This window comes from Lotus japonicus, chromosome 3 (genome assembly GCF_012489685.1).
Source record: "Lotus japonicus ecotype B-129 chromosome 3, LjGifu_v1.2".
Lineage (NCBI taxonomy): Eukaryota > Viridiplantae > Streptophyta > Magnoliopsida > Fabales > Fabaceae > Lotus > Lotus japonicus.
In genome coordinates this window covers 18954322-18979157 of record NC_080043.1, presented here as the reverse complement: position 1 = coordinate 18979157, position 24836 = coordinate 18954322, and the positions used below count along the sequence as shown (strand labels likewise).

The following is a 24836-nucleotide window of genomic DNA, read 5'->3' as shown; positions in this document are numbered from 1 at the left end:
AAAAATATGACTTACATTAATTACTAATTCAAATTTCAATCCCACTAACAAATTATTGGCCAATCGTAATTTTTTTGAAAAACAATTTAAAATCCCACCTTCATCATACCCAATCAATAATAACAACAATTCATCTTTTCTACATGCTTTTTAAAATCTCGAAACATGCTCTCTCATTTTCATAACTGATGTTTAATTTTTTATTGGTCATTTCAAAAAAAAATTTATTGGTGAAAATAGACATGTTGTTCAACTTGACCAATTATAGGAAATATCTAATCTAATACATTTAATCTATATATATATGTAAAGCTCACTTGAGCTAAAAGTATTAAATGCATTAAAGAAAGAAAGTTAAAAAAATTTATATTCAACTTCCAATATACATCCACTTATTAGTAATTATTAATTAGTGATTGTTAAACTTTTCAAATTCTAATATTTTAAATTAAATATTAATATTATTTTAATTTTAATTATTAATTTCTACATGAGGGAAATTTAACTGAAATTGACTAACTTTACATTAACAAAAATATTAGATTTATTTCTGCTTCCTAAATTTGATTATTCCTGCTTCCTAAAAAAAATATTAGATAGTTAATAGTATTTTTATACTTCTTTTTAATTTTAAGACTTTATAATTTTTTATATATTAAAATTAAAATTAATTTTATAATAATTATACATCATAGGTTGAGGAATTTTTAAAAAATAACAAATAAAACTTATTAATATTTTTTACACTACTTACTAAAATGTAAAAGTTACTTTTAATTAACCTTTGTATTAACATTTTCCTTTGTAGTAAATAAATTAAATTAAAATATTAAAAATTAATCAATTTTTCTAAGTCATTAGCTATTCAACTACCTACAAAAATGTATAACACAATTGAAATTTTGTTATAAATACACCAAAAAACTAAAAAAAAAATTATTTGTATTATATACATTAAACTAAACTAAAAATTGATCAATAAATTTTTTAGATCAATTATTTATTCAACTACCAACTAAATTTACATTTTTGTTGTATAAGGTAGAATAGAACATGACAAAAGACTCCTGAAATATAACACTTTAGTTCTTTAAAAAAGAGCGGAAAAAAAAGATTAACAAGACACTCTAATAAGCAATAGCTACGCATTAATATAATCATTTAATAAAATATTTAATTAGATACAAAAATATTTTTAAAAAATATATTAGCCATAGTAATTTATTTTTTATTTAATTATCATTAAAATTTTAATGAAATATATTAAGTAGTAAAATCTTCCTACCTTTGCATTAAAATAAAGGAAGCAATAAAAAATTTCTTTGTAATTAATATATTAAATAATAAAATAAAAAAACTGAAAATTTGTATTGTCAAAAGTAATTCAACAACCTAAATTGAATAATAATATTCATAAACTTAAAAATTGACTTGAATTTTGCATTAGGGAAAAATAACGAAAATTAAACTTGATTAATGAAAAAATAATGTTATCAATAAATAATTTAAATAAAATTGTTTAAATTGAAAAACGACACTATAATGTATTTACTATTAACTATAATGTATGTGTGTTTTATTTGACGAACAAATCTCAATATAATTTTATGATCTTATAATATATTAGTAAAAACAATTTTGAGCAAGGTTAATAGATATATTACGCCAAAGTTAAATAAATATAAATTTACAATGTACATAATACTTAATCTATTTAATTTATATCTTATTATAGTTGAAAAAGATGATATTACTTTATTTTTCTCAATTTTAATATGTGTAAATTTGTTTGGGAAATTGTGATTGTCCTTCCCAAAAAATGACTTTCTGAGTAAAAAGTACAAAAAATGGTTAAACAACGTCTTTGATGGCATTTAAAACTTATTGCTTATTTTTTTCAAATGGACTGTATTATATTTGACATTATTAAATAAATAAATAAATATCTTATATTTTTAAAATAATCCAATGCTGATTATTAAATATTAATTATTAAATTTGAGTAATATAAATTTATTTACAAAGAGAACTCTAATAATATTTATTGAAAAGTCTTTTTTTCTGAAATGATTGAAATGTTGAACTCTACTAATATTTATTGAAAAATATTTTAATATTTATGTAATAATTTAAACTATAATCATTATTATTTAATGTTAAAAATGTTGTAAAGAAACCCGTGCAACGCACGGGTATAATATCTAGTATCATAGTAAAACACGGCTATCATAATCAAACTGGTTTAACAACTCATGATATTTGAATTGAACAATTACAATAGATCTACTCTCTCTTAATCAATTATTGATTTAAACAAATGAGGTCTCCAATGCCACGTTTCTTTGACTCCCATTACTTTCTTTTATTTCATTGAGAATTGAGATACATGTAATCCTTCCACTTCTCTCCATCTTATTCATTTATCCAACACTATATAAGCTGTTGTTGGCAATGATATTTCCACACATTGAGGATTACAAAATGAACTCCCTCTCATGCCGCATATATTCAATTAGTTTGAAAGCAACGTCCCTTTTTTCTCAAGCCATATTTCAGAAATTTCTCGCCACTGTTCTCCTCTCTCAAGTAAAATCCTATTTTCCACTCTGAGTTTTTAGTTGATTACCTATAGTAGACAAAATTGCTCAACTTGATGCTACAGGAATAATTGGTTACTTTCATATGGCTTCCCATGATAATAGCACTAAGCATTTCAATGATATATATATATATATATGAAGCTCAAAATTACAAATCTGTTCACTTTGGCTACATTTTGGTTAGTTCCATCTCCCTTCCTCAAAGTTTTTATTTTTACTTCTTCAGGCACCTGATCTCTTTCTCATATTCGGCTTACCATTTGACAGGAAAGGATTTGGATTTAGCTTGGTGTTACTTTTAATTTTCCTTCTTTCTATTTAGCAAAATGTTTGATTTTTTGTATGTTCTGCTATTCCTCTTTCGTTCTTCTTCTTCTATTGTTCTTCTTCAATCTTCCTCATTCTTTTACTTTGTTCTATGTGGTTTGAGATCGATTTTGAAACCTTCAACTTTGAGTTTTTTGTAGCTTGGTGTTACAAGCTTCTATTGTTGCCACAAAAAGTTTTTATTTTTTCCATGTATTCCCCTTTTGTTCTTCTTCCTCTAAAAGACGAAGGGTTCTCTATTCTTTGGTTGTATTTTCAATTCCTCTGCTTTGCACTACAGGGTGACGGGATGAAAGATGATCGCCGGTGCCCAGTGGTTTTACAAACTGAATCCCTCATCTCTAAGGTTAGTTCATTCTCAAGATAGAAACAATCATTCAATATGTTATTCGTAAATTAAGGATGTTTATTGTTCTCCATATATTAACCTTGCTGCTATTAATCTGGAATAATATCTTCTCCTTAATTTTAGCTTGCTAATCTTTTTCTAATTTCTTTTTGATTATCAATGTAGATTGTCTGATGATCTCCCTGCACATAACAATGCCCATGAAGTCAATCCTGCAAATGCTGCTAAGGACAACCCAAATGATCAAAATAAGAGTGATGAAGAATAGTGGAAAGGGTCTCACAAATAATTTAGAAGTAGTCTTCAAATTAAGAACAAACCTATGTTTAATAAGAGTGTTTTGTATTTCTTTTTTCATTGAGTGATGAGTTTTTCTTATATGATAATTTTTTTTATTTGAATGAATAATAATGAAAGTCTTTTGGTCATTTTTTGTTATTTTTTTTCATAAGAGCTCTTATTTATGTTTAATAAGAGCCTTTTGTATCATCTTCATCACTTGATAATTGTAATTTTAGTTAAGGGTCAGCAAGTAATAGCTCACCTAATTTATTTTAGTTTTGAATTATTTTATGCACTAAAAAAGCTACTATTAATGACTAATTCAAATTGGATTCCCACTAATATTTTGTTGGCCAATCATATTTTTTCAGCTGATTATTTTCAACCATGTATTTATTTATAATTAAAACCACAACATCGTATTTTCCTATGTAACCAAAAAAAAAAAACCATAACATCAATAGCCAATCATATTTAAGCATTGTGAGTGCTCTTTTAAACCTCATAAATTCCTTTCTTATTCTTTTTTCTTTTTACTTCTATTCCCTTGACTACCTTCCTATCTTCCTCCTATTGTTGAAAAAAAAAAATACAAAAATATTGCCTCCCAATCTGACCAGTTAAAAAAGGAGAAATAAATAGCTTATCATTTTGTAATGTTTCATGTGCACAATTGCCTTGAAAACAATCCAGAGGCATTAATTCTCTATATTCCCAAAACGTATTTAATTTTTTTATTCAATTTTTTTGGATAATTTTGTATTCCGAAAATCTAGAGGCATTAATTCACAATTATTATTGCTGTTAAGAATTTATAAGGAAATATCTTCTTTTGCTAATTCAGAATGTGGAGTTATAATTCAATATGTTTAGAAGTATAAATATATAAAACTAGGATAAATATGTGTACTATTTTCCACAGTATATATCCGCTATTTTCGATAAAATTTTCTACATAAGTTCATGCTATTTTTAGACTTTTTAATTGATGTTAATAGAATATATATATATATATATATATATATATAGAAACAATATAATATATATTTATTTTTGTTTATGTTTTTTTTTTAGAAAGCAAAAAGTATATTAGCTAAATGCTTGAGAGCAAGCAGGGAGTACAATCCAACTACGGGGAGGAACATTTTGTACGAAAATGCTTTCAAGTTGAAACTAATAGAAATTGTTTTCTTATAATTTTATTACTTTTCTTATACTTTTTATTAATTATATAGCAAAAAGCTCCTACATGTGTAACATTTTGCATGAAAATGCTTTCAATTTGAAACTAATAGAAGATGTTTTGTTATAATTTAGTATTTTTCTCATATTTTTTAAATAATTTAAGAGTATTTTAATTTGATTGTGAATATAGGTCTCCCACGAGGAATTAGAGAAGAATAAACATATTTAGTTTATATTTATTAATTATATACTATAAAGCTCCTACATGAGGAACAGTTTGCATGAAAATATTTTCAAGTTGAAACTAATAGCTAAAGTTTTAATATAATTTTAGTAATTTTTCCATACTTTTAAATAATTTTAAGAGTAGATATACAAAACCATTTTAATTTGATTTGGAAAATATAGATTACACGGAGAAGAACATTTATATTAAAATATTTTCAAGTTGAAAATAACAAACAATATATATACCTTCAAAATTTTGACGACAATTGGAATAAATTATTGAGAAAGTAAAATAAATTATTGAGTCGCTAAATTCAAGTTTTCTAAGCATCCAATCACCATAACAATCTCACAATAGAATAATGGTTCCTTCACACCTCAAAGATGAGGTGGAAGGAGGTGGAGGAGGAGAGAGATAGGAAGAAAAGAAAAAGTAAGAGAGAGAAAGTATAAGATGTCATAGATGATAAGAGGAGAGAGATAGAAATAAAAATAGGTGGAAATGAAGTGTATAAAATATGAGGTGTGTATATATCATTGTTGCTCACAATATTGATTAATTCAGCTTCCAAATGAACAAGTTGTTGGAATAACATGTATTTTATACATGAGAGAGAGGGGGGAGAGGGAGAGGGAGGGAGGAGGGAGAGAGATAGAGATAGAGAGAGAGAGAAGGAGAGGGAGGGGGAGAGAGAGAGGGAGGGGTGGAGAGAGAGAGAGAGAGAGAGAAAGATTAATAGCAGTGTTATAAGTTCAAAAACATTGAAATTGGTTCACCTAAAAGTTCATGTGGTGGCAAATTCAAATGCTGATAAATTGGCCAAACAGGGTGCTGCCTATGTAACAGGTTTAGTCTATTTTAATTCCTCCTTAGCAGCGTAATTTGTCTAGATGAGGGGGCTTTGTCCTCATCTTATAAATTTTAAATATTATTTTCATATTATATAATATTCTAATCTTATAAATTTTCACTTTTTTAAATTTCTTCCAGTATTGACCGGAAAAACTTTTAATTAGTATTATTGATGTCAAGAATTTATAAAGAAATATCTTCTTTTGCAAATTCAGATGGTGGGGTTATAATTAAATATTTTTAGAAATAAAAATATATAAAGCTATTATAAATATGTCGTGCTATTTTCCACGGTATCTATCAGCCATTTTCGATAAAACTTTCTACATAAGTTTATGCTATATGCTATTTTCAGACTTTTTAAATGATTTTAGGGAATATATATATAGAAGCATTATGATTTAATTGTGAAAATTGGGAAGCCTGAGCGAATAACATTTTCAGTTATATTTATTTATGTTTAAGTTACATATTAAGAAACTCATACGGGGAGAAACATTTTGCATGAAAACGATTTCAAGTTGAAACTAATAGAAAATATTTTGTTATAATTTAAGTACTTTTCTCATACTTTTTAAATAATTTAAGACTAATAGACATAAAAGTTATAATTTGATTGTGAATATAGGGCTCCCACGGAGATATAGAGAAAAATAAACATATTTAGTCTATATTTATTAATTATATAGTAAAAAGTTCCTACATGAGTAACATTTTTCATAAAAGTACTTTAAAGTTGAAACCAATAGAAAATGTTTTGTTATAATTTAGTAATTTTCTCATACTTTTTAAATATTTTAAGAGTAAATATACATAGAGGAACATTTTGTCACACGGGATAGAAAATATATAGTCAAAATTTGTCAGGGTATAAAAAAGGTTGATATGAAGAGGAACATTTAGTGTGAAAATATCTTCAAGTTGAAACTAATAGAAAATATTTTAATATAAATTTTAAACTTTTTCTAGACTTTTTAAATATTTTTAGGAGTAGATATACAGAAGCATTACAATTTGGTTATGCAAGGTCAGAAAAACATGAGATTTTACTTTGAATTGGTTTGGAACCCAAGGAGAGAGTCTGAGTGTACCTTGAAGAAGGGGTAGAAAAAATTCATCAAAGCGAATAACCTTACCGCGCGAGAATCATTCTGTTTGGTTTGGAATTCATAAAGATGATCCACATGTTATTCAAGTTGGAGTCATGAACGAATTAATTTCGTGAAAAAATTCTCCAACCAAAAGTCAATTATTTAAATTTTGCAGTTGTGTTTTTTATTTTTCTTGGTGATTAACAATTAGATAGATTGGATTTTAAATCCAACAATTTTGTATACTTTACTGGAATGTGGTGTTTTTCCACCAGAGATATCTATTGCGATTTTTAGTTAAATATTCTTGCTTTTTGATAAATATATTATAGTATTTTATATAAAAGAATTATTATTGCATCATTTAAATTTTTTTACCCACCCGTATTTATTTAGAGTTTAGGAAATCACAACGATATAGTGTAAAAAAATGTAATTTAATATGTAATCCATATCTTCTATCAACTTTTATAAGTTATAAATTAGTCTAAACTTAAACTTATTTGGAGATAGGAAAAATGAAAAAAAAAATCATACAATTTATTATACTAATATATCATAAACAAATTAATAAAATAAAAAATAATATTTACATTTACTTTTCATTTATACAAAATAAATAATTCTATATATTAAAAACAAACTATTATATACTTGGAAATATGTCCCCTGTGCCGATGCACGGGTATACATACTAGTATTTCTTTAAATTGGGAGCAAATACTAACAGCGAGTATTTTCAGCCAAAACATTTACAACGATGCAGTCTATAGACCATTTGAGTATATATGATCTAGGAACAAAACACAGTTGAGATACAATTTCACAGACCTCTGAAATGATGCATCCATTTTTTTTCTTCTCCTTTTATAAAAAATAAGATGATGCCATCCATTTCAGAGCATCATACAAAAAATGAAAGGGAAAATTGCAATTCTTTTTCTTTCCTTGTCTTATACGTGGGTGTTACAAGCATTTCTGGGTCAAGGCATTGAAACTTTTACCCTCTTTACATGGAGCTGAAACTAATGTATGTTGTTATATACACCTCTACAACAAACAAAAGGAACAAATCAATTTGAACTTTAGATCTTCAGCTGCCACCTTCAATGTTACCTCTTCCCAATATCACAACATCAATTTGAGAGAAATCGGGGTTTTTTTTTGTTAAGCACGAACGCCGAATGCTTTTCCGGACACTCTCAAACACAAAATAGGAACCCTTTTCGTAGTGTCGCTTCATTGTTCATTCTATAGTTTAACTCCTACTCCCTCCACAGCAGCTGCCATTGATGCTGAGGCCTCTTCAAGGGTCCTCTTCTTCTGAACTGTGTTGAAGGCTTCAACAAAATCTCCCTCTTCCCAATCATCAAAGTCCTCTAACCCAAGTCCGCACTCAAGACCAGCATTTACCTGTTCACAAGGAAGAGAAAAGGAATGTGAATCCAGGCAGTGGCTATAATATTATGGAGAACCAACATACAGCTATTAAAGACAACAATAGGTAAAAACCACAAGCAACTGCTCAACTTTGCTTATAAACCAGCAACAAAAAGTTAATCAAATTCAGAAACGGTAACATCTAACACTAATTATTCCTCAAAATCATTTAATAGAAGACATCTCAAGGAACAAGTATATATCAAGTTCAAATCTGATTCATGGTCCGTGTACGACACACAACATGATATCCATAAATAAGAAAGTGGCACATTTCACTTGTAATAAAAACCTTCTTTTAGACCTTCAAATAGGTGGATATAGTCCATTGACTAAAAATTGAATGAAAACGAAATCCATACAATAAATATCCAGATTAGGATTTAGGAGACACTGTTCAAATTTATTTTTTTCAAAAAAATGACCTTGCCCTATATTGTTATGGTTTCGTTAAAAAATTTGATTTTGGATCAATGCCTGATGGTGTTGATTGATCCCTGTAGCTAACCCTAGCAAGCGAAGCTTAGTCGTGCTTTTCTCCTCATATTTTTCACATTTGAGGAGCAACTATTTAATTTTCATACCAGAGAACAACAAAAAACTACCAAAGAGCAGATGTATCATGAGCATATGACAGGGGACAAACCATGCAAGGTAATGTGAGATTCAACATTAGCCAAAAAAAGCAAGTCAGACAAATTGGATTACAAAATTGAGTAATGATAAAGCGTCAAAGGATCTATATGATGCATTTGATACATGCAAACTACAAGACAAAAACTAATAAGATGATTCTTACAGTGGAACAACATTGCAAATCCACAACAGCAATCATAATAAATGCATGGAAGTAAATAAGCTAAACAGGCAGTCAAAATTGCAAGTTTGAGCATCTAATAATATCAACCAAAGCTTATTAAGTGATTAAAATTTAAAAATCCAAAGAGAGGTAGTTTCGTTGGGTTTACACTCGAGCACCTAAAGTAAATTAATCCATGCAGATGTAGATAATAAAGCAGAAAATGTAGAATTCTTCTGAAAATCCATAGTTATCATCATTCTTTATCACAAGATAATACTGTCTTCAAATGATAGCATATTTAACAGGTAAAGGATAATTTGAAAAAGAGAAAAAAAACAAAGAACATATTTGCCCATTCCTAATAGCCAAATGCAAATCAAAATGAATTGACAATAACAGGCTTCACATTTAAAAAAATTCTTAAAATTGAGGAGAAACCATTGCCTAAACATTTTCATACTTGCAGCATGCCTTTGTTGCAAAGATTTTTTTTTATATAAATTGTAAAGATGGGGGGGAAATAGTGGAAGCAGTGTTTATACCTCTTTAACAATCTCCTTCACCCGTCTCAAGGAAACAAGAGTACCAACATGAACCGTTTTTTTCTTCCGAATGACTCGAATACCACAGCCACTTTGTATCTTTCCGTCCGTGATCATACATCCAGCAACACGACCACTACCACTGCTGAATGTGGCCCGCACTTCTGCTGAACCAATTGTTATGTGTTCCTACGAAAAGATAGGAACGAGTAAGTATTGCAGCTGAATCATCAGCAACTTCTAAATTCGTAAATAATAAAATATTCATTAACTTCAAATGAAAAAGGTCCATGGACCATAAATGATGAGGAATAACCAGGTGGGAAATCTGGTCGACAGGTGACACTACATGATGCATGCTAACAGCAAGATATGATTGTGTTAAAACAAAATAAAACAGGAACTATACAATAAAGTCTACAAGAAGTAAGCTTTCTAAAACAAAGTGTAGAACACAATTATATGTCATTTGACATATTTTCTTTACAAGCTCCGATGTACGTAAATGTCATATTAATCAGTGTGCATGTGCCTAATCTAACTAAGTTTACAAATTAAAATATATGGTGATTTACCTCAACAAGGTCCAGGAGCCCTTCCATTGCATTTCGTACATCATCAATTAATTCATAAATAACTCTATATATTCTAATTTCAACAGCTTTGTTGTCTGCATAGGTTTTGACAGGGCCTGGTGCCTTGACATTAAATCCAAAGATAATGGCTTTACTTGCAACCGCAAGGTCAACATCACTTGTGCTTACATCCCCAGTTGTTTCCAATAAAAACTTCAGCGTGACATTATCTTGTGGTAGCACCTGCAGGGCTTGCTTGACAGCTTCAATGGATCCCTAGCAGGATAAAAAATAATATTTTAATTCCACAAGAAGCAATAACCAATGTGATGATGGTGCATGGAAACATATTGAAGTAGTAGTCATTTAGTATAAAACAGAAAATGCCAGCTTTAGTGTATGTTTACCTATTGTTAACATCAGTCCCGCATACAACAGATTTACATATTTATCGAGAACTATGAAGAATTGGATAAATTTTTACCAGTTATTGTGCTTATCATATTTGGTAGTGAAAGCCTTCTCACATAGGCTACACTCAGAATTAGACAAGCATAACCAAGCATGCTGCATGTCTCACAAACTAAGATGTTTCCTTGCAGACAGATATCTAACCATGTCTTGGTAAGTTGATTGCGTTAAAGTGCAGGGTCAGTACATCTTTGGCTAATTATCAATAGCTATATTATACTAGTCTACTCTCTATAGGCGTGCACATCTTTGCATGCAAGAAAAAGTGCTCAGAACCTTTTTTTTTGTGGCTGTAAGTTATATGATAAATTCATCAGGTAAATATCCAGGGTAGTGTTGTGAGGTACATAAATCACGACCTTATTACAATGATTGGATATAATGTAAAATCACAGCATGATATCACTTAAGAAATAAGCATAACAAGGTAAATGTTCCATATTCAAAATCAACAAGATGTAGGAACAAATCAATAACAAGAGCAGCAGTGACTATACCTGAAGATCAACCTTCAAAATAATGTTTAGCTGGTGCAGATCTAATCCAGAAAGCTTTCCTGATGAAACTGCAGAAGCTAAGGAAGAAAGGGTGACCTTGCCATCCCCTGCCTTTGCTGAAATACGCTCATTTCGCAATGACTCAGCACGGGAATCTGCTCTTTCACGTGCAGTATCAAGGGACTCAACAACCTCAAATACATCGCCAGCAATAGGAACATGATTCAATCCAATAACCTGTGATGCATAGAAGACATGAGAAAATTTTGAAATAGGTAAACTTTTGGCATTATCCAATACCTCACAATCTGCATGGCACTTCAAAATTAACGAAATTGTAACTAAGAAAAATCAGTCTATAAAGGCGTTTCACTCTCCGCCATTGTAAATCCTTTCCCATGCTACTAACAGTAAATGGATGTCACCTAAAGATTTTCATCTTTTTTTGGTGCAAAAAGATTTCCATCTTCTACGTGTTTAATGTGGAAGGAAAGCATTTCTTTAAATCAGAAATACAAGTCTCTTTAAACAAATGAAGTCCCCACCTACAAATGAATCAGACTGATTGCTTCTTTTTAGACTAATTAATTACTAATACTACTGATACGCAGCTCTAACATATTCTTCCCCTGCCAGTCCGTATGGTGCCAACAATGGCAGAGTGCTGGATAAACACTCAGTGAAATACCAAAGGTTACAGGGGAAAAACCTGATCAAAATATTGTTTGGTGTGAAATACACATTATTTGATTGTAAAAACTCAAAAATCTAACCACAACCTGTGACACAAATGCCAACCATGATGGTGTCAACTATTGAGTTCAAATTTATATTCTAATTGGAGATGAGTAAACTTTATCAGCATACAGCACTTATGTTGAGTAGCAAACTTATACTTGATACTTGGAATGATTCAGTTCATGCACACGTGAATGGTCAAGGGAAACCACAAACATGTATATGTCAATCATATAATTAAACGAGGCACGACACTGTTTCAGAATAAAAGTTGTACTTTAAGCTTAATATGCCTAATGGGAGATGATGTCCTCACTATACTTCTCACCACCCCCCGCCCCCTGGTACTATGCATTCTTTATTTTACTGGGCAATTTCTTAACAGGGAAATGTTCTCAAGGAAAGAAAAGAAGCAATGTATCATATGCCCTCATTCAGTTATTTGAACTAAGAATTTACAAACCTGTACAGGTATAGAAGGTGTAGCTACATCAACACGCTTTCCACCATCATCAAATAGAGCCCGCACCTGCTCGAAGTAAATAAAAGATGCTTATCAAATTGCAGAGAAAACAAAGACCCAAAATTAACTCAATAACCAAATGTTAAGGTCATTAAATATAGAATGGTATCTACGAACCTTTCCGAATGCTTCTCCGCAAACTACTATATCTCCCCTTTTAAGGGAACCATTCTGTACAATAAATGTAGCAAATGGTCCTTTTGATTTATCTAGCCCTGCCTCGATGACTGTGCCCTTTGCACTTCTATCAGGATTAGCTTTCAGTTCTTGCAACTAAACCATTAATGCTTAGGTCAGGATGAATACCAGGAAGATAAAAGAAAGACAACAAAGTGTGTGAATTATAACCAAGCACTGCCAATTAATCGATCTTCTCAGTCCCATAAAAAACAACAAAATTTAATCAAGGTGTCAGCAACATGGAGAAAGCTTTAGAATATACAATGTGCATCAGAGAGGATTGTATCAATCAAAGATACGAAAGAAGGGGATCAAACTATCTATCATTGAGCAAATAGCAAGAAGTTGTGATGCGTGAAAAATTGCTCCAATACTGATTACTTTCCAGCTAATGACCACAAAGTACATGCCTTTCTATCAATATACTACAACATAATAACATTAAAATTTATATAACCAGAATCAGATAAAGTTATAGAATAGTCGGAGCTTCAAGTGACTTAAACTAGTAATAACAACAAAGGTGAACAAGTTACCTCAGCAACAAGCATAACAGTTTCTAAAAGATCATCTACGTTCTTCCCTTGAAGAGCACTTATCTGTTGACAAAAGGGAAAGCAAGCAAAATATAACTTCCTAAAAATTACAGAAGCACAAACAAATATTGAGTATGATTCCTATAAATAAGAAATATAAACCTGAACCATTGGGATGTCACCACCCCAGTCTTCTGGCATTAAACCAATCGAAGAAAGCTCTTGCATTACTCGTTCTGGATTTGCACCATCTTTATCTATCTGTTTCAAGTAAATAAATAATTTAGTGCAAAAGGCTCCTGAACCCACCACCAAGTAAAGCATTAGAATTATAAAAAAAATTTGGAGAAACATCAAGTTGGCCTGCCTTATTTATAGCAATGATTATGGGCACTCCTGCTGCTTTGGCATGAGCTATAGCTTCATTTGTCTGTGGACGAATACCGTCATCAGCAGCCACAACAATAATGACAATGTCTGTTACACTTGCTCCACGGGCTCTCATTGCGCCAAATGCCTAGAGGATAAAAAAGTGCAAGTTGGGTTACAGCTATAGTTAATAATTTAGCTAAAAACTACAGACCAGCACAAGTAAGTCATCATATGGACTACAGGTGCCAACCACAATTCAGCAGAATGAAAAGCACAAGTAGTTTTACATATTCTTAAGAAAAAAGTTAGAAATGAACATTTTTTATTAAAACTCAGCATACCTCATGCCCAGGAGTGTCAAGGAAAACACAAGGCAATGGTTTACCATCAATAGGTACTTGCACTTTATAAGCCCCAATTCCCTGTGTGATCCCACCAGCTTCTGAAGCAACTACCTGTTAACAATTGGTGTATCAGGAGAGTAATATGGCAACAGTAGGTGGAGCTCCAGCAATAAGATTTTTTACCATCTTAGATACTATGAAAAGCACAAGACAAAGTCAGTATAGCAAAGTCGACAAAAGGACACAGGGTTCAACATCGCATTTTAGGAACACATAAACAACATCTATTGCTAATTATTGCTAAAAAGGGGGGAAATATCAAATTTAGCATATCTAACCTATTGTGCTAACCTAATCATATCACGTAAAAGATATCTAAAACATAATCACAATCATTCACAGAAGTAAACATCCATGTTCATATGCCAATGCCCATGAACAGAAAGAAGCATAATGGTTTTATTAAATTTTCACCATACCTTGCTCTTCCGTATATAATCCAAAAGTGTTGTCTGCCAATTGATAATAACAACAAATATCAGGAAATGGAAGAATTCAAGGTGAAAAATCAGAGAGAAAGGAAGAATACAGAGTGATGTCACTTACCTTGCCATGATCTACATGGCCCATAATAGTAATGACAGGAGGCCTATCTTTGAGTTTGTCAAGGTCACCTTCATCAAGAATGTCTCTTTTCTTCATTAATCCTTCAACTTTGACAGGATCAGCATCTATAACTTCAACATCGTACTCATTACAAATCATCCTCACCATATCTTTGTCTAGAGTTTGTACCCCATCTGGTTTAATCCCCTTAGCGTATAGAATACCCAGGATTTCACCTTCGCTGATTGCCAAATTGTAGGCCAACTCCTCCACCAGCATACCTTTTTCATCGACCTCAAGAATTTCTACTTTGACAGGAGCTGCATCCTTGGCCGCCTGGAGTCTTGCTGCCTTTCGGCTTGCTTTACTCCATTTCCTTCCTTTTCTTGTTTTACCAGGAATAGAGACATTGAGTTCTGATGTGTCCTCATCAGCAATCATATCATCAGCTACTAGTCGTCTTCTTGGTCCTCCCCCAGTGGGAGCACCTTTCCTCCGGTAATCATCTTTAAACTTTCCTGGGGGAGGAGCCTTCCCTGGTTTTGGAGGGGCCAGAACTGCTTGAGCAATTGAAGGATCAACTGCTGGTTTCTTGGATGCGAACTTATCAATCAAGATGGGCTTCCTTTCTTTTGATTTAACAGTTGGTTCAGCTTCCCCCTTATCCTTCAACACAACAGGTTTTTTTATGGGTGGGGGAGCTATAGAAGGCTTCGATTGTAACATTGGTTGAGGTTTTGAAGGAGGCTGAGGAGCACGAGACTGCGGTGTAACCTTCTCCTCTCCCCCAATTTCAGATTTCCCCACTTCAATCTTGCTAGTAGGCCTCGGCACTTCTTTCACAACCTTCTTCACAGTTGCAACTGTGTCCCCTTTACGCCATACACTCTTCAAGGTTTTAGACTTCTGGGTTTTTACTGAATTTACAGGCTTATTATCAGCCCTAGGATTAGCATTAACATCAGGTCTTGCCGGTTTATTTACCGACCCGTTATTTCTTTCCCCATCCAATTTAGGACTTCCCAGCTTTTCAGCCTTCTCCAATACCTCTCCAAGCGATTCAATCACTTTATTCCTCTCTTCGACATCATCCGAGTCCTCAGTTTTCCTTGAACCCCCCCAAGAACCTGAGCCTAAAATGGGGTCCCCCTTATCGCCCGGGGACTTCAACACAGGCTTAGGAGGAGGCTTAAGGACAAAACCAGCACTACTATCTCCACCTTTACTATCACTACTAGAATCAAGGGACACTGAATTGCCTTGGTCAGCAATAAAATCAGTTGTGGTGACTGAATATCTACAGATAGAAAAGGACACACAATGCCATTTCTTGTTCTTCTTACAGTTCCCTCTAGAAAGAGAGACTCTCCTCACAACAGAATGAGACCTCCCAGAGGAACTCACCCCTGTAAGACTCCCCAAACTCACTGGGGAAGCAAGAGAACTCATTGTTCCTTGCACGTTCCCCACCAATATAAGCATATTTAGCCTCACCCCACAAAACAAAAACAGAAACAAAAAGCTCCAAACAATGAAACCTCAACAGTTCCTCATTATAGAACACACCCCAGCTAAGAATTGAACCTACCCAGAAAGTGTTTTCCCATGAAAAGAGGAGAAACAAGAGAAATATGAATTTTCAGACCCCAAAAGAACAAGAAGGAAGTACCTCAAGTTCAGAGAGTGAAACGTTGTGTGCAGAATTGAAGTAGAACATGCAATAAGTGAAGAAGTGATTTTGTGGATATTGAGGTTGGGGATAACCTTATGGGATTTTCGGATGTGTGGATGTTTATCTGCCTGTCAAATTTTGTGTGTGCGATAAGGCCTTATTATTTGTTTTTTTCAATTTTCATGGTACATGTCTCTCAAAGAAACTAAGCATGAGAAGGCAAAGGTTTTTTTTGGGGAAAATTGTGAAGTGGAATTTCATCAGCTTCATAAAAAGCTTGGATAAAGACAATTATATCAAAGTATTTAATTTCCATTGCATTCTTTTCTTTTTTTATAATTGTGCAATTTTGGTTCTTATGATTGTAATTGTAATTGTACAATTTTGATGGCCCAGTTTCTCTTGATCACACTCAATTTCTCCATTAGTTTTTAATTCAATTTTAAATTTTTAACAATGTAGTGACATCAATCACATTAGTCTTAGGTTTATAAGCCACTTAGACACATCTATTTTTTAAATTACTCACACATTAACTTTTATCATAATTTTAAAAAAGAAATATATGATGTATCTCGGGTTGTTTACATGTCAAGAATGGGTTAGGATGTGGCGGAGTTCAAGTTTGAGGGGGCCAAAATAAAGAGGCGTATAATTTTTTAGTTAAATATTATTTTTAGTCATGAAAAATTGACACATTAGAGCTTTAGTTGCAATATTTATATGTCATTTATGTTTAATCCTTCAAGAATAAAAAATTTATGTAGTTTTAGTCCCTTTGTATCAGTTGTATATTTTGACATGGGAGCTCGAACGCAAGGACTCCCCCAAAGTACAGCGTCCACGAGGCCGATCTCGCAAAAGTGTTGCCAAACATCCAAACATGGAATCCCTTCGAGGTGCCAACTCGACTGCAAGATTCATTTCCTACTTGGAGGTTCTCCACCATCAATCAACACTTGGTCGGAGTGACCCTCCAATGACTTGACCTTTGGCATGGGTTGGATGCCTTCAATTCAACCATTGGTCATAAAGGAAATTTCACCAATTGTCTGGGGACTTCAACATAAGCTTAGGAGGAGGCTTAAGGACAATTATTGAACAACATAAAATGTTTAATGGTGATGAACATGTTGCAGACTTTTGTCGGATGTATATACTACTTGGCTTCGCCGAATTTTATATTCCCAAAACTGGTTATATTGTTGATGGTGGTTTGTTGAGGACCTTAGATGAACTTCATTCACTTGACAAAGATTTCACGGAACGAGCATATAACGGGTTGTGCTGCAGTATTACAGGTACATGTTGTCATGTGATTTTGATGTTACTTACTAAAAATTATTCTATTATTATATATGTGTTTATTTTTCTATGATCATGATCATGAAGTTTATGATGCATATGTAGATTTGGGCTCTGGAGCACATCTACTTTCATCATGCTCATGTAACTACTTTTCCTCGATTTATACATTGGCATCATGTTGCCATAGTGAAGAAGAAAATGTCATTAATGTTTGAAAACAATTTTGTAAGTAAATAAATATTGTAATGAATCTTTATTGTATTTTTCAAACCTTTACTAATAGTTTGAAAATGTCTTATGACTTATAAATATATGATGAATTAGCTACATCAAATGAAGAGATTGGGCATGAGGTTCTGAATGAAGCAATTATGTGGTGGTTTTCGTCATTTGCATCAACCAATTTTTCATTCAACAAATTTGGTTCATGAAATTCACGTGTTAGGTGATAAGAACAAAGAACTAAAGCATAGGATTTCCATCTTGGAGGAAGAGTTAAGAATGATAAGTCAAAAGATAAAATCATCACCTCAATCGAAACTGTCAACCACTTGTAGTAGAAGCGAGGACGACGAAAACATGGTGTTTGGAAATATGAATGGTGGATCTCCACCTGTGCTTCATGTGACACCCGGGGCCGACGAGGGTGGGGAGTGATCGTCGGTGGAGTGAGGCACGGACAAGGAGCGGCTCCTAGCAGGCTTCTAGGCGAAGGGACACAGGAATGAGCCGATCTCGCACCCGAACAAGAGGTATTCTGAGACTGTATAGGTATGAGACTATACAGTTGAGGAGGGAATAAAATATTTGATTGGTACTACTCATGACAAAAAGTTGCATCTTCTTTTCGGGAGCCCAACTCATAAAAACTCCAAGATTAAGTGTGTTTGCATTGGAGCAATATTGGGATGGGTGACCTCCTGGGAAGTTTTCTCGGGAAGTGCGCGAGTGGGGACAAAGTGCACTGAAAAGACTCGTGTTGTTAGCGTGAGGCTAGTCGTCAGATTGAAATGCTACACTTCAAGTATCCGTGTGTAAGTTGTGTGCATGACACCTCGACAAATTATTCATATAGTCATCCTTACATGTGTACTAATTAGTTTAGTAACCTTGTTACATGTGTTGCGGCTGAATGTCTAGAAATACCCGAAGTTGTTGATCTACCCCGGCAAAACTTATCAGATATGTACGCATGAGTCAAAGAACAACTTAGGGAACGTAAACTCACCTCTGTATCACGAACGCCTTGGATTACATATCATAGGAAAAGTAAGAAGATTCAAGATCATTGACCATCATGAAGAATCAACATTCAACTTGTTTTGTTTCTATATTTTGATGGTTACATTGGTTTTTTTCGTTGGGATACGTTATGGTTCGATTTTTGTACAACAGGTTATCAATGTGTGAATAGATTTTTTTGTAAAATCTATTGAACCAGTTATGTATGGTTAATTTTGGTGTTGAACTATTAGTTAATTGGTGGTTATTTAATAATTTAACACACTCATATTTTTGTGAGAGCTTATGCAAATAGCCTCTCTCTCTCTATATATATATATATATATATAAACACACATTTTTCTATGATTGGTAAAACTCACTTAAAATGTATCCAAGTGATATTTCTAGTTAACCTTTTCTCTGAAATAAAGTCTATTAAACTTACTTGGATGCTAATTTATAATTATCAAGCTAAGTCATAGTGGTATACGACAATACAAATATACTTAATCTTGGTCACTCGATGGCCTAATCTTATTCCAGAATTTGTCCACTTTTGCTTCCAAATCTGCCCAACATTCATTGAAATGTCCACAAAGCAAATACACGACACCTTTCATCCTGACAACACGCTCATTAGGCTCTCACAAAAGGTAAATCACTTTCTTTAACACAATGCAATGGATGTAGTCATAATAAAAGAATCACATACCTTTCCTTTGACGTTTGGTTGAAATTTAGGCCCCATGCTTACCTACTTCATAACCCAGATTGGTGAATTGTTCCAATATTGTCCATCATCTTCTATTGATTCTAGTTGTACTTGTTCCCTTTCCCATCTACGATCATCAACTTTCTCATAACATGCCAAACTAGAAAATCACTCCAAACTCAAAATTTGGGAGATGAACTCGCACTAAACAATATACATTTTAGTATCTCACATAAACAAATAAGTCCAATTTGTGTTCTACTATCATCCCCATTGTCCATGCGCATATTCCTATGATACATGGAGCGGTCATCGAAAAATAAGTCAAAGTGATAAACGTGAGACTCATCTATTGAAATTACCATTAGATAGATGTGTCCTTCGTAATTTTCGACTGACACATATATCCAAACACAAATTTAAAATGGTTATGAATTGCATAACTTTCCAAGACCAAAAATATATAATAAGATAGAAAAAATTTCTAAACATAAATGCTCACATATTTTAATCCTATGTATAGATGCAACCAGTCCTCTGAACATGTCTGTAACAGTTCTTCCAACGAATGTCATTTCAAAAGAATATCACGTTGTTCAACAATATACTATTAATCAAATTTGTAAGAAATGAAATATATATTATGGAATTTACCGTTATATTCAAAACTATCTTACTGCAAATGAGGGAGAAAGACTCCATATAGTTTAAGGTCTCGTTCATATAGGTCCAAGTTATTTTGGAGACCAAGAAATCTATTATCTAACAACATTGACATCATATTTAGTACATTGGTTTACACATAAAAAAACATTCTGAATTTAAGGAGTTACTATAACCAGTACATGAGGATCAACAATCCTCTTGGGCATCTGGAAGTCAAAATCCTTCACCGCACCAGTTATTTTCCCGATCTTGAATATAATTTCGTTGTACCAACAATTTTTACTGTCAGTTCTATGCATCATACATTAAGATTTTTGTACAATTCACAATACAATAGATAATTAAATTTAATTGACGGAAGAAGTATACAGCTACATGAAATTTCTTGGGGGTAAGTTTTATATTCGTAGTTGGTTTAAACTTGGTCCCGATTAACTGCATCAATTGCATAATCGCACTAATCACGTTTTTTTAAATATTAAACATAACCAAAAAACTTAGCTGAAACTTCTCTTACATTGGATATTGTGGTACTCTTTCCCTTTGGTAATTTTCTTGTGCAATCACTAGATATTCGGATTCCGTTTGAATGTTGACACCTTGGATGCTAAGCTTGTCGGAATTTCATTTGGGTTGCAAGTTTTCTGCTTTGGTCCACATTTTTTATGCTTCATTGGCGTTGAAAATGACAACTTTTTTGGGGATAACGCATCATTCATGGACATTGTCCCTTCTTAGGGACCTGTGTTTACATGAATAATTAACTTAGTGAAAGTAATTCATGATTATACCTATGGTTCTTTTGGTTCCCTTTTGTAGGAACTTGTTCCGTAGGTATCAAATGATTCATCAACGTTGTTCCTCTACAATTGCAAAAAAACTTGATCCTATTGGTTTGAAGTGGTGCTTTTCTTCGAATTTGTCTTGCTTTTTAGTCCTTTGGAGACTATGAATGGATGCAGGGCCCGATTCATCATCAGATGAGTCAACTATATTAATTTTCAAGTCATTCTTGAAGGATCCGGGAGAGCAAGTTTTGGAAGTTTCTTTGTCCATGATCCTTGTTGACTGCATTGCAATGTCTTCACCACCACTGAACTTTGTTGATGTAGATGTGAAATTGGTAGTTGAATTGATTTCTACATTTTGAGAAGCAATATTGTGGTTTTTCTCACTCATTTGAGTGGGCGAAGCTTGTGATGATTTTTTGTCTTCTAATATTTTTGAAATAACTTCGTACCTTTTGTCTAGTGCATCAATTTTTTTTGGAATTCCCTGCAAAAAATATGAAATATGGTCATTTATGGTGGTTCATCATGAGTAGACTAAAATCAGATTTTTGTTTGGTTCAATAATCTTGTATTCTAGTTGAAGCCATTGGTCAATAGTTTCGATTTTGCTTAGCATGATTCGTGACCTATTTTCCCCCCTCATTTACTTGATATCTGGGAAACGCAGACACTTCAAAACAGAGGAGTGTCCGCGTATTGGACACGCGGACGACACGGACATGCCACCAACACGTTTGGGGCGTGTCTGAATAAAAAAAATATAATTTCTTGGCTCGGACACGGCGTGGACACGACTTGTGTATTGAGCCGACACACCTTTGTGGCTGGACACACATATGGGACACTTGTACTATTTTTTTATTATTTTTTGACTTAAAAAGAGATAAATTAAAAATAAAACCACCTTTATTTAATTAGAAATCAATTATACCTTGTCTCTTGGCTCATAACACACACATTTTACCTCTCGTGTTTCATATTCTTCTACGAATGCTAGCGAGTAGCGACTTAGCGAGAGTTTCATCTTCTTCCTTGGCCAGCGACAGCGGCGGTTGTTCTTCCTCCGCCAGCGACGGCGGTGCTCGTCCTCACTCCGCCAGTGCGCTTCTCCGTCGACTTCTCTTTACTATGCGCGCTTCATCTTCCTCATACGCCGGCGACGTCGTTTTCTCTACCGACAACCACCGATGTTTCCTCCTGGCCTTCTCAGTCGCTTCCCTTCTCTGTTACTGGAAATAGGCAAAAACTTTATCACTTTAGGGTTTTGTTGATTTTGTTTGCCATTGTTGCTTGTTTTATGTCCTTTCCTGCTCTATTTTATTTACTTCTTTCTAATGTACATGGGTTGGAAAACAATGCTACTCTGTTACAGTGTTACTTCTTTCTAAGATTGAAGTTTTAAGTTTTTAATTGTAATGACATTAACTTGTGCTTTAACTTTGGGAATGTTATATATAAACCTTTACTTGTCTAATGTTCTCTTAATTTTGTGAACATATTATAATGTTGCTTTTTTTAATATATATATATATATATATATATATATATATATATATATATATATATAAGTCATGTCCTCGTATCCTATTTTTTGAGTTTTGCCGTGTCGACGTTCCCGCCCGTGTCCGTGCTCCATAGCTTGATATGGAATTGACTAGTTAAGAATGTAAATTCACTTAGCTCAGCTTTTGTGACTAATATGTGAAAACACAACATTTAAGAAACAATCATAAAATACACTAAATTGTCCAACTTGTAGACATTGGTCAATGTGGTTCATATTACAGGTATATTTTTTTTATTATTATGTATGGTCAAAATCGTAGCAACAGTCTGAATTTTTGGTTTGTGGTTGCAAGTGTAAATCATTTTTGTATGCTAAGTATGTCTAATAGAAGGACATGTGTGGACAATAGACAACAAAAACAATTTCTGGTGAGATTGAAAAATGTCACCTCATGATTTTTTAAAGTGACCAATGCTTACTTGAATTTTTTCTGACATCTCTTGAAGTGTTCTAGCCAATCTTTCAACAGTAGTGACCTTCTCTTGGTGATCATCTTTATGGGCTCCATGTTTAATGGTCAACCAAGTATAGATTAAATAAGTACTAAAGAAAACAATAGAGCTTAGTCAAATTAGGTTTATGTAAGAGCTTACCCATAAAGGATTTCCTTTCGTGACTACATTCAGTCAATTCATTCTTCTTCCTTTCACTAGGTCACTCTAATCTGGGTTGAACACTGCTGGTGTTTTATGTCAGTCGTCGCTCCGCTTGTGGCTGCCGCCGGCGCACGAGTCTAGTCGTTCCACAACTCCGTTCATCTTCTTTTTTCATCCACCTCAACGCTACAACACTTCAACTTGCAAGGGAAGCTTCTTACTTCTTTGTTGGTCTCTTCCACACTTTAGGTATAAGTGCTTAAGCAATTAGCCATGTTATTGCACTAATTGATGGGCTATTGCATTGTGATCTAGTAGTTGTACGCTTCTTCCACACTTTGGGCACTAAGCTTTTAGCAAATTGAAAACATTGCATCTCTGTGCAGACACACAAAGGGTCCCTATTTGGCATCGGTTTCGTTATGAGAAAGTGGGGTGGAAATTAATTGGTAAGCAGGGGCATAAAAGGGTATCGCGCGTGCTTCATTTTTTTTTTCAACATTAGGTAACGAGCTTACTACAACCAGTTTTTTTAGGGGTTGCACGATACAAGACATGATGCACACTTGCACTGTAAATACCATCATTGATCAAATAAGAAAACTTACAAAGTATTAAAAAGAACTGCAATTGATACATTTTAGAAGCTCCAAACCAATAAGTGAGATTTACATATGATACATTTTAGAAGCTCTAAACCAATAAGTGAGATTTACATATGATATCACAAAGAAATTCATAAAACTACAACTACTAATAATAAGAATATCACAATCCACGATATCCTTTGAATCACAACTAGATCTTTCATTTTTTAATGACGTTGTGTTCCTATTTCTTGGTCATTGCCATACATATCTTTTCCATTGACAATTTTATTGTCTGGTATATTTTCTCATTCTAAGGGTCTACCTTACATTTGTAAGATCAAGATTTGGTCATGTGGTACAACTCTATGTTTTGATGATAACAAGTATTTATTTGTGGATGAACAACTATGATACTCTAATGTTTGTCTTGAGTGTTTTGACAAACAGGTTCTGATTCTGACACCAGAAGATATATTCGTCAGAGGATCTGAAGATCAGAGGATCTGAAGATCAGAGGATCTGAAGATCAGAAGATCTGAGGATCAGAGGATCTGAAGATCTGAAGATCAGAGGATCAGAAGATCTGAGGATCAGAAGCTCTGAAGGACCAGAAGGCTCTGAAGGTCCAGAAGCTCTGAAGGTCCAGAAGCAGAAGTTACGAAGGTCAGAGGATCCAAGCATCCCTCTGACTCTGATCACCAAGCTTCACAAGTTCCAACACGAAGCATTCCTCTGATCAGAAGTCAATGGTTAAAGGCAAATGTCTCTATCAAGAAGTACAAGAGCAGTGTACTATTCTGAAAAGCCTACCTACCAAGGTTCAGCCACAGCAGGTTCTGGAAGTTCCAGAAATGCCCTCCAACGGTCATATTCTCTCAACAGAAATATCCTTTGCACCTTGGACTATAAAAGGCTGAAGAAAAAGAAGAAAGCTAAGAGAGAGATCAAGAGCTGCAATACAAGAAAAGATTCAAGCCTCTACTTTCTTCATCTGTTCTTATTTAGTTTACACTCAGCTTATTTAGAAGCAAACCTTTGTAAACACCAACCTCAAACAGTTGTTTGATTTTCCTTAAGGGACCAGGTAGGTCAGTATCCTTAAGAAGACTAAGAGAGTGAATCTTAGTGGTGATTCCTTTAGGAGATCAAGGTTGATCGGATCCTAGAGA

The 24836-nt window shown here is 33.3% G+C and overlaps 1 protein-coding gene across 1 annotated transcript; it reads right to left on the bottom strand.

Moving 5' to 3' along the window:
* Positions 1-7666: 7666 nt before the first annotated feature.
* On the bottom strand, positions 7667-16378 carry LOC130743162 (translation initiation factor IF-2, chloroplastic). Its single transcript, XM_057595293.1, has 12 exons — positions 14542-16378; positions 14415-14447; positions 13933-14046; positions 13587-13736; positions 13382-13480; positions 13220-13282; positions 12621-12776; positions 12444-12509; positions 11243-11479; positions 10275-10550; positions 9700-9888; positions 7667-8328 (listed from the first exon to the last, which is right to left on the bottom strand). Exons 1-12 carry the CDS (start codon positions 16021-16023, stop codon positions 8167-8169), a joined length of 3027 nt encoding a protein of 1008 aa, XP_057451276.1. The 5' UTR covers positions 16024-16378; the 3' UTR covers positions 7667-8166.
* Between the last annotated feature and the right edge of the window lie 8458 nt (positions 16379-24836).

Excerpts from the sequence above, each read along its gene's own strand:
- LOC130743162 (XM_057595293.1), bottom strand. The coding sequence starts at position 16,023 with ATGCTTATATTGGTGGGGAACGTGCAAGGAACAATGAGTTCTCTTGCT. Across the intron at positions 10,551-11,242 it reads TTTTGAAGGTTGATCTTCAG|GGATCCATTGAAGCTGTCAA; the intron begins GTATAGTCACTG and ends TTATCCTGCTAG. Across the intron at positions 8,329-9,699 it reads TGAAGGAGATTGTTAAAGAG|GTAAATGCTGGTCTTGAGTG; the intron begins GTATAAACACTG and ends CCTTGTGAACAG.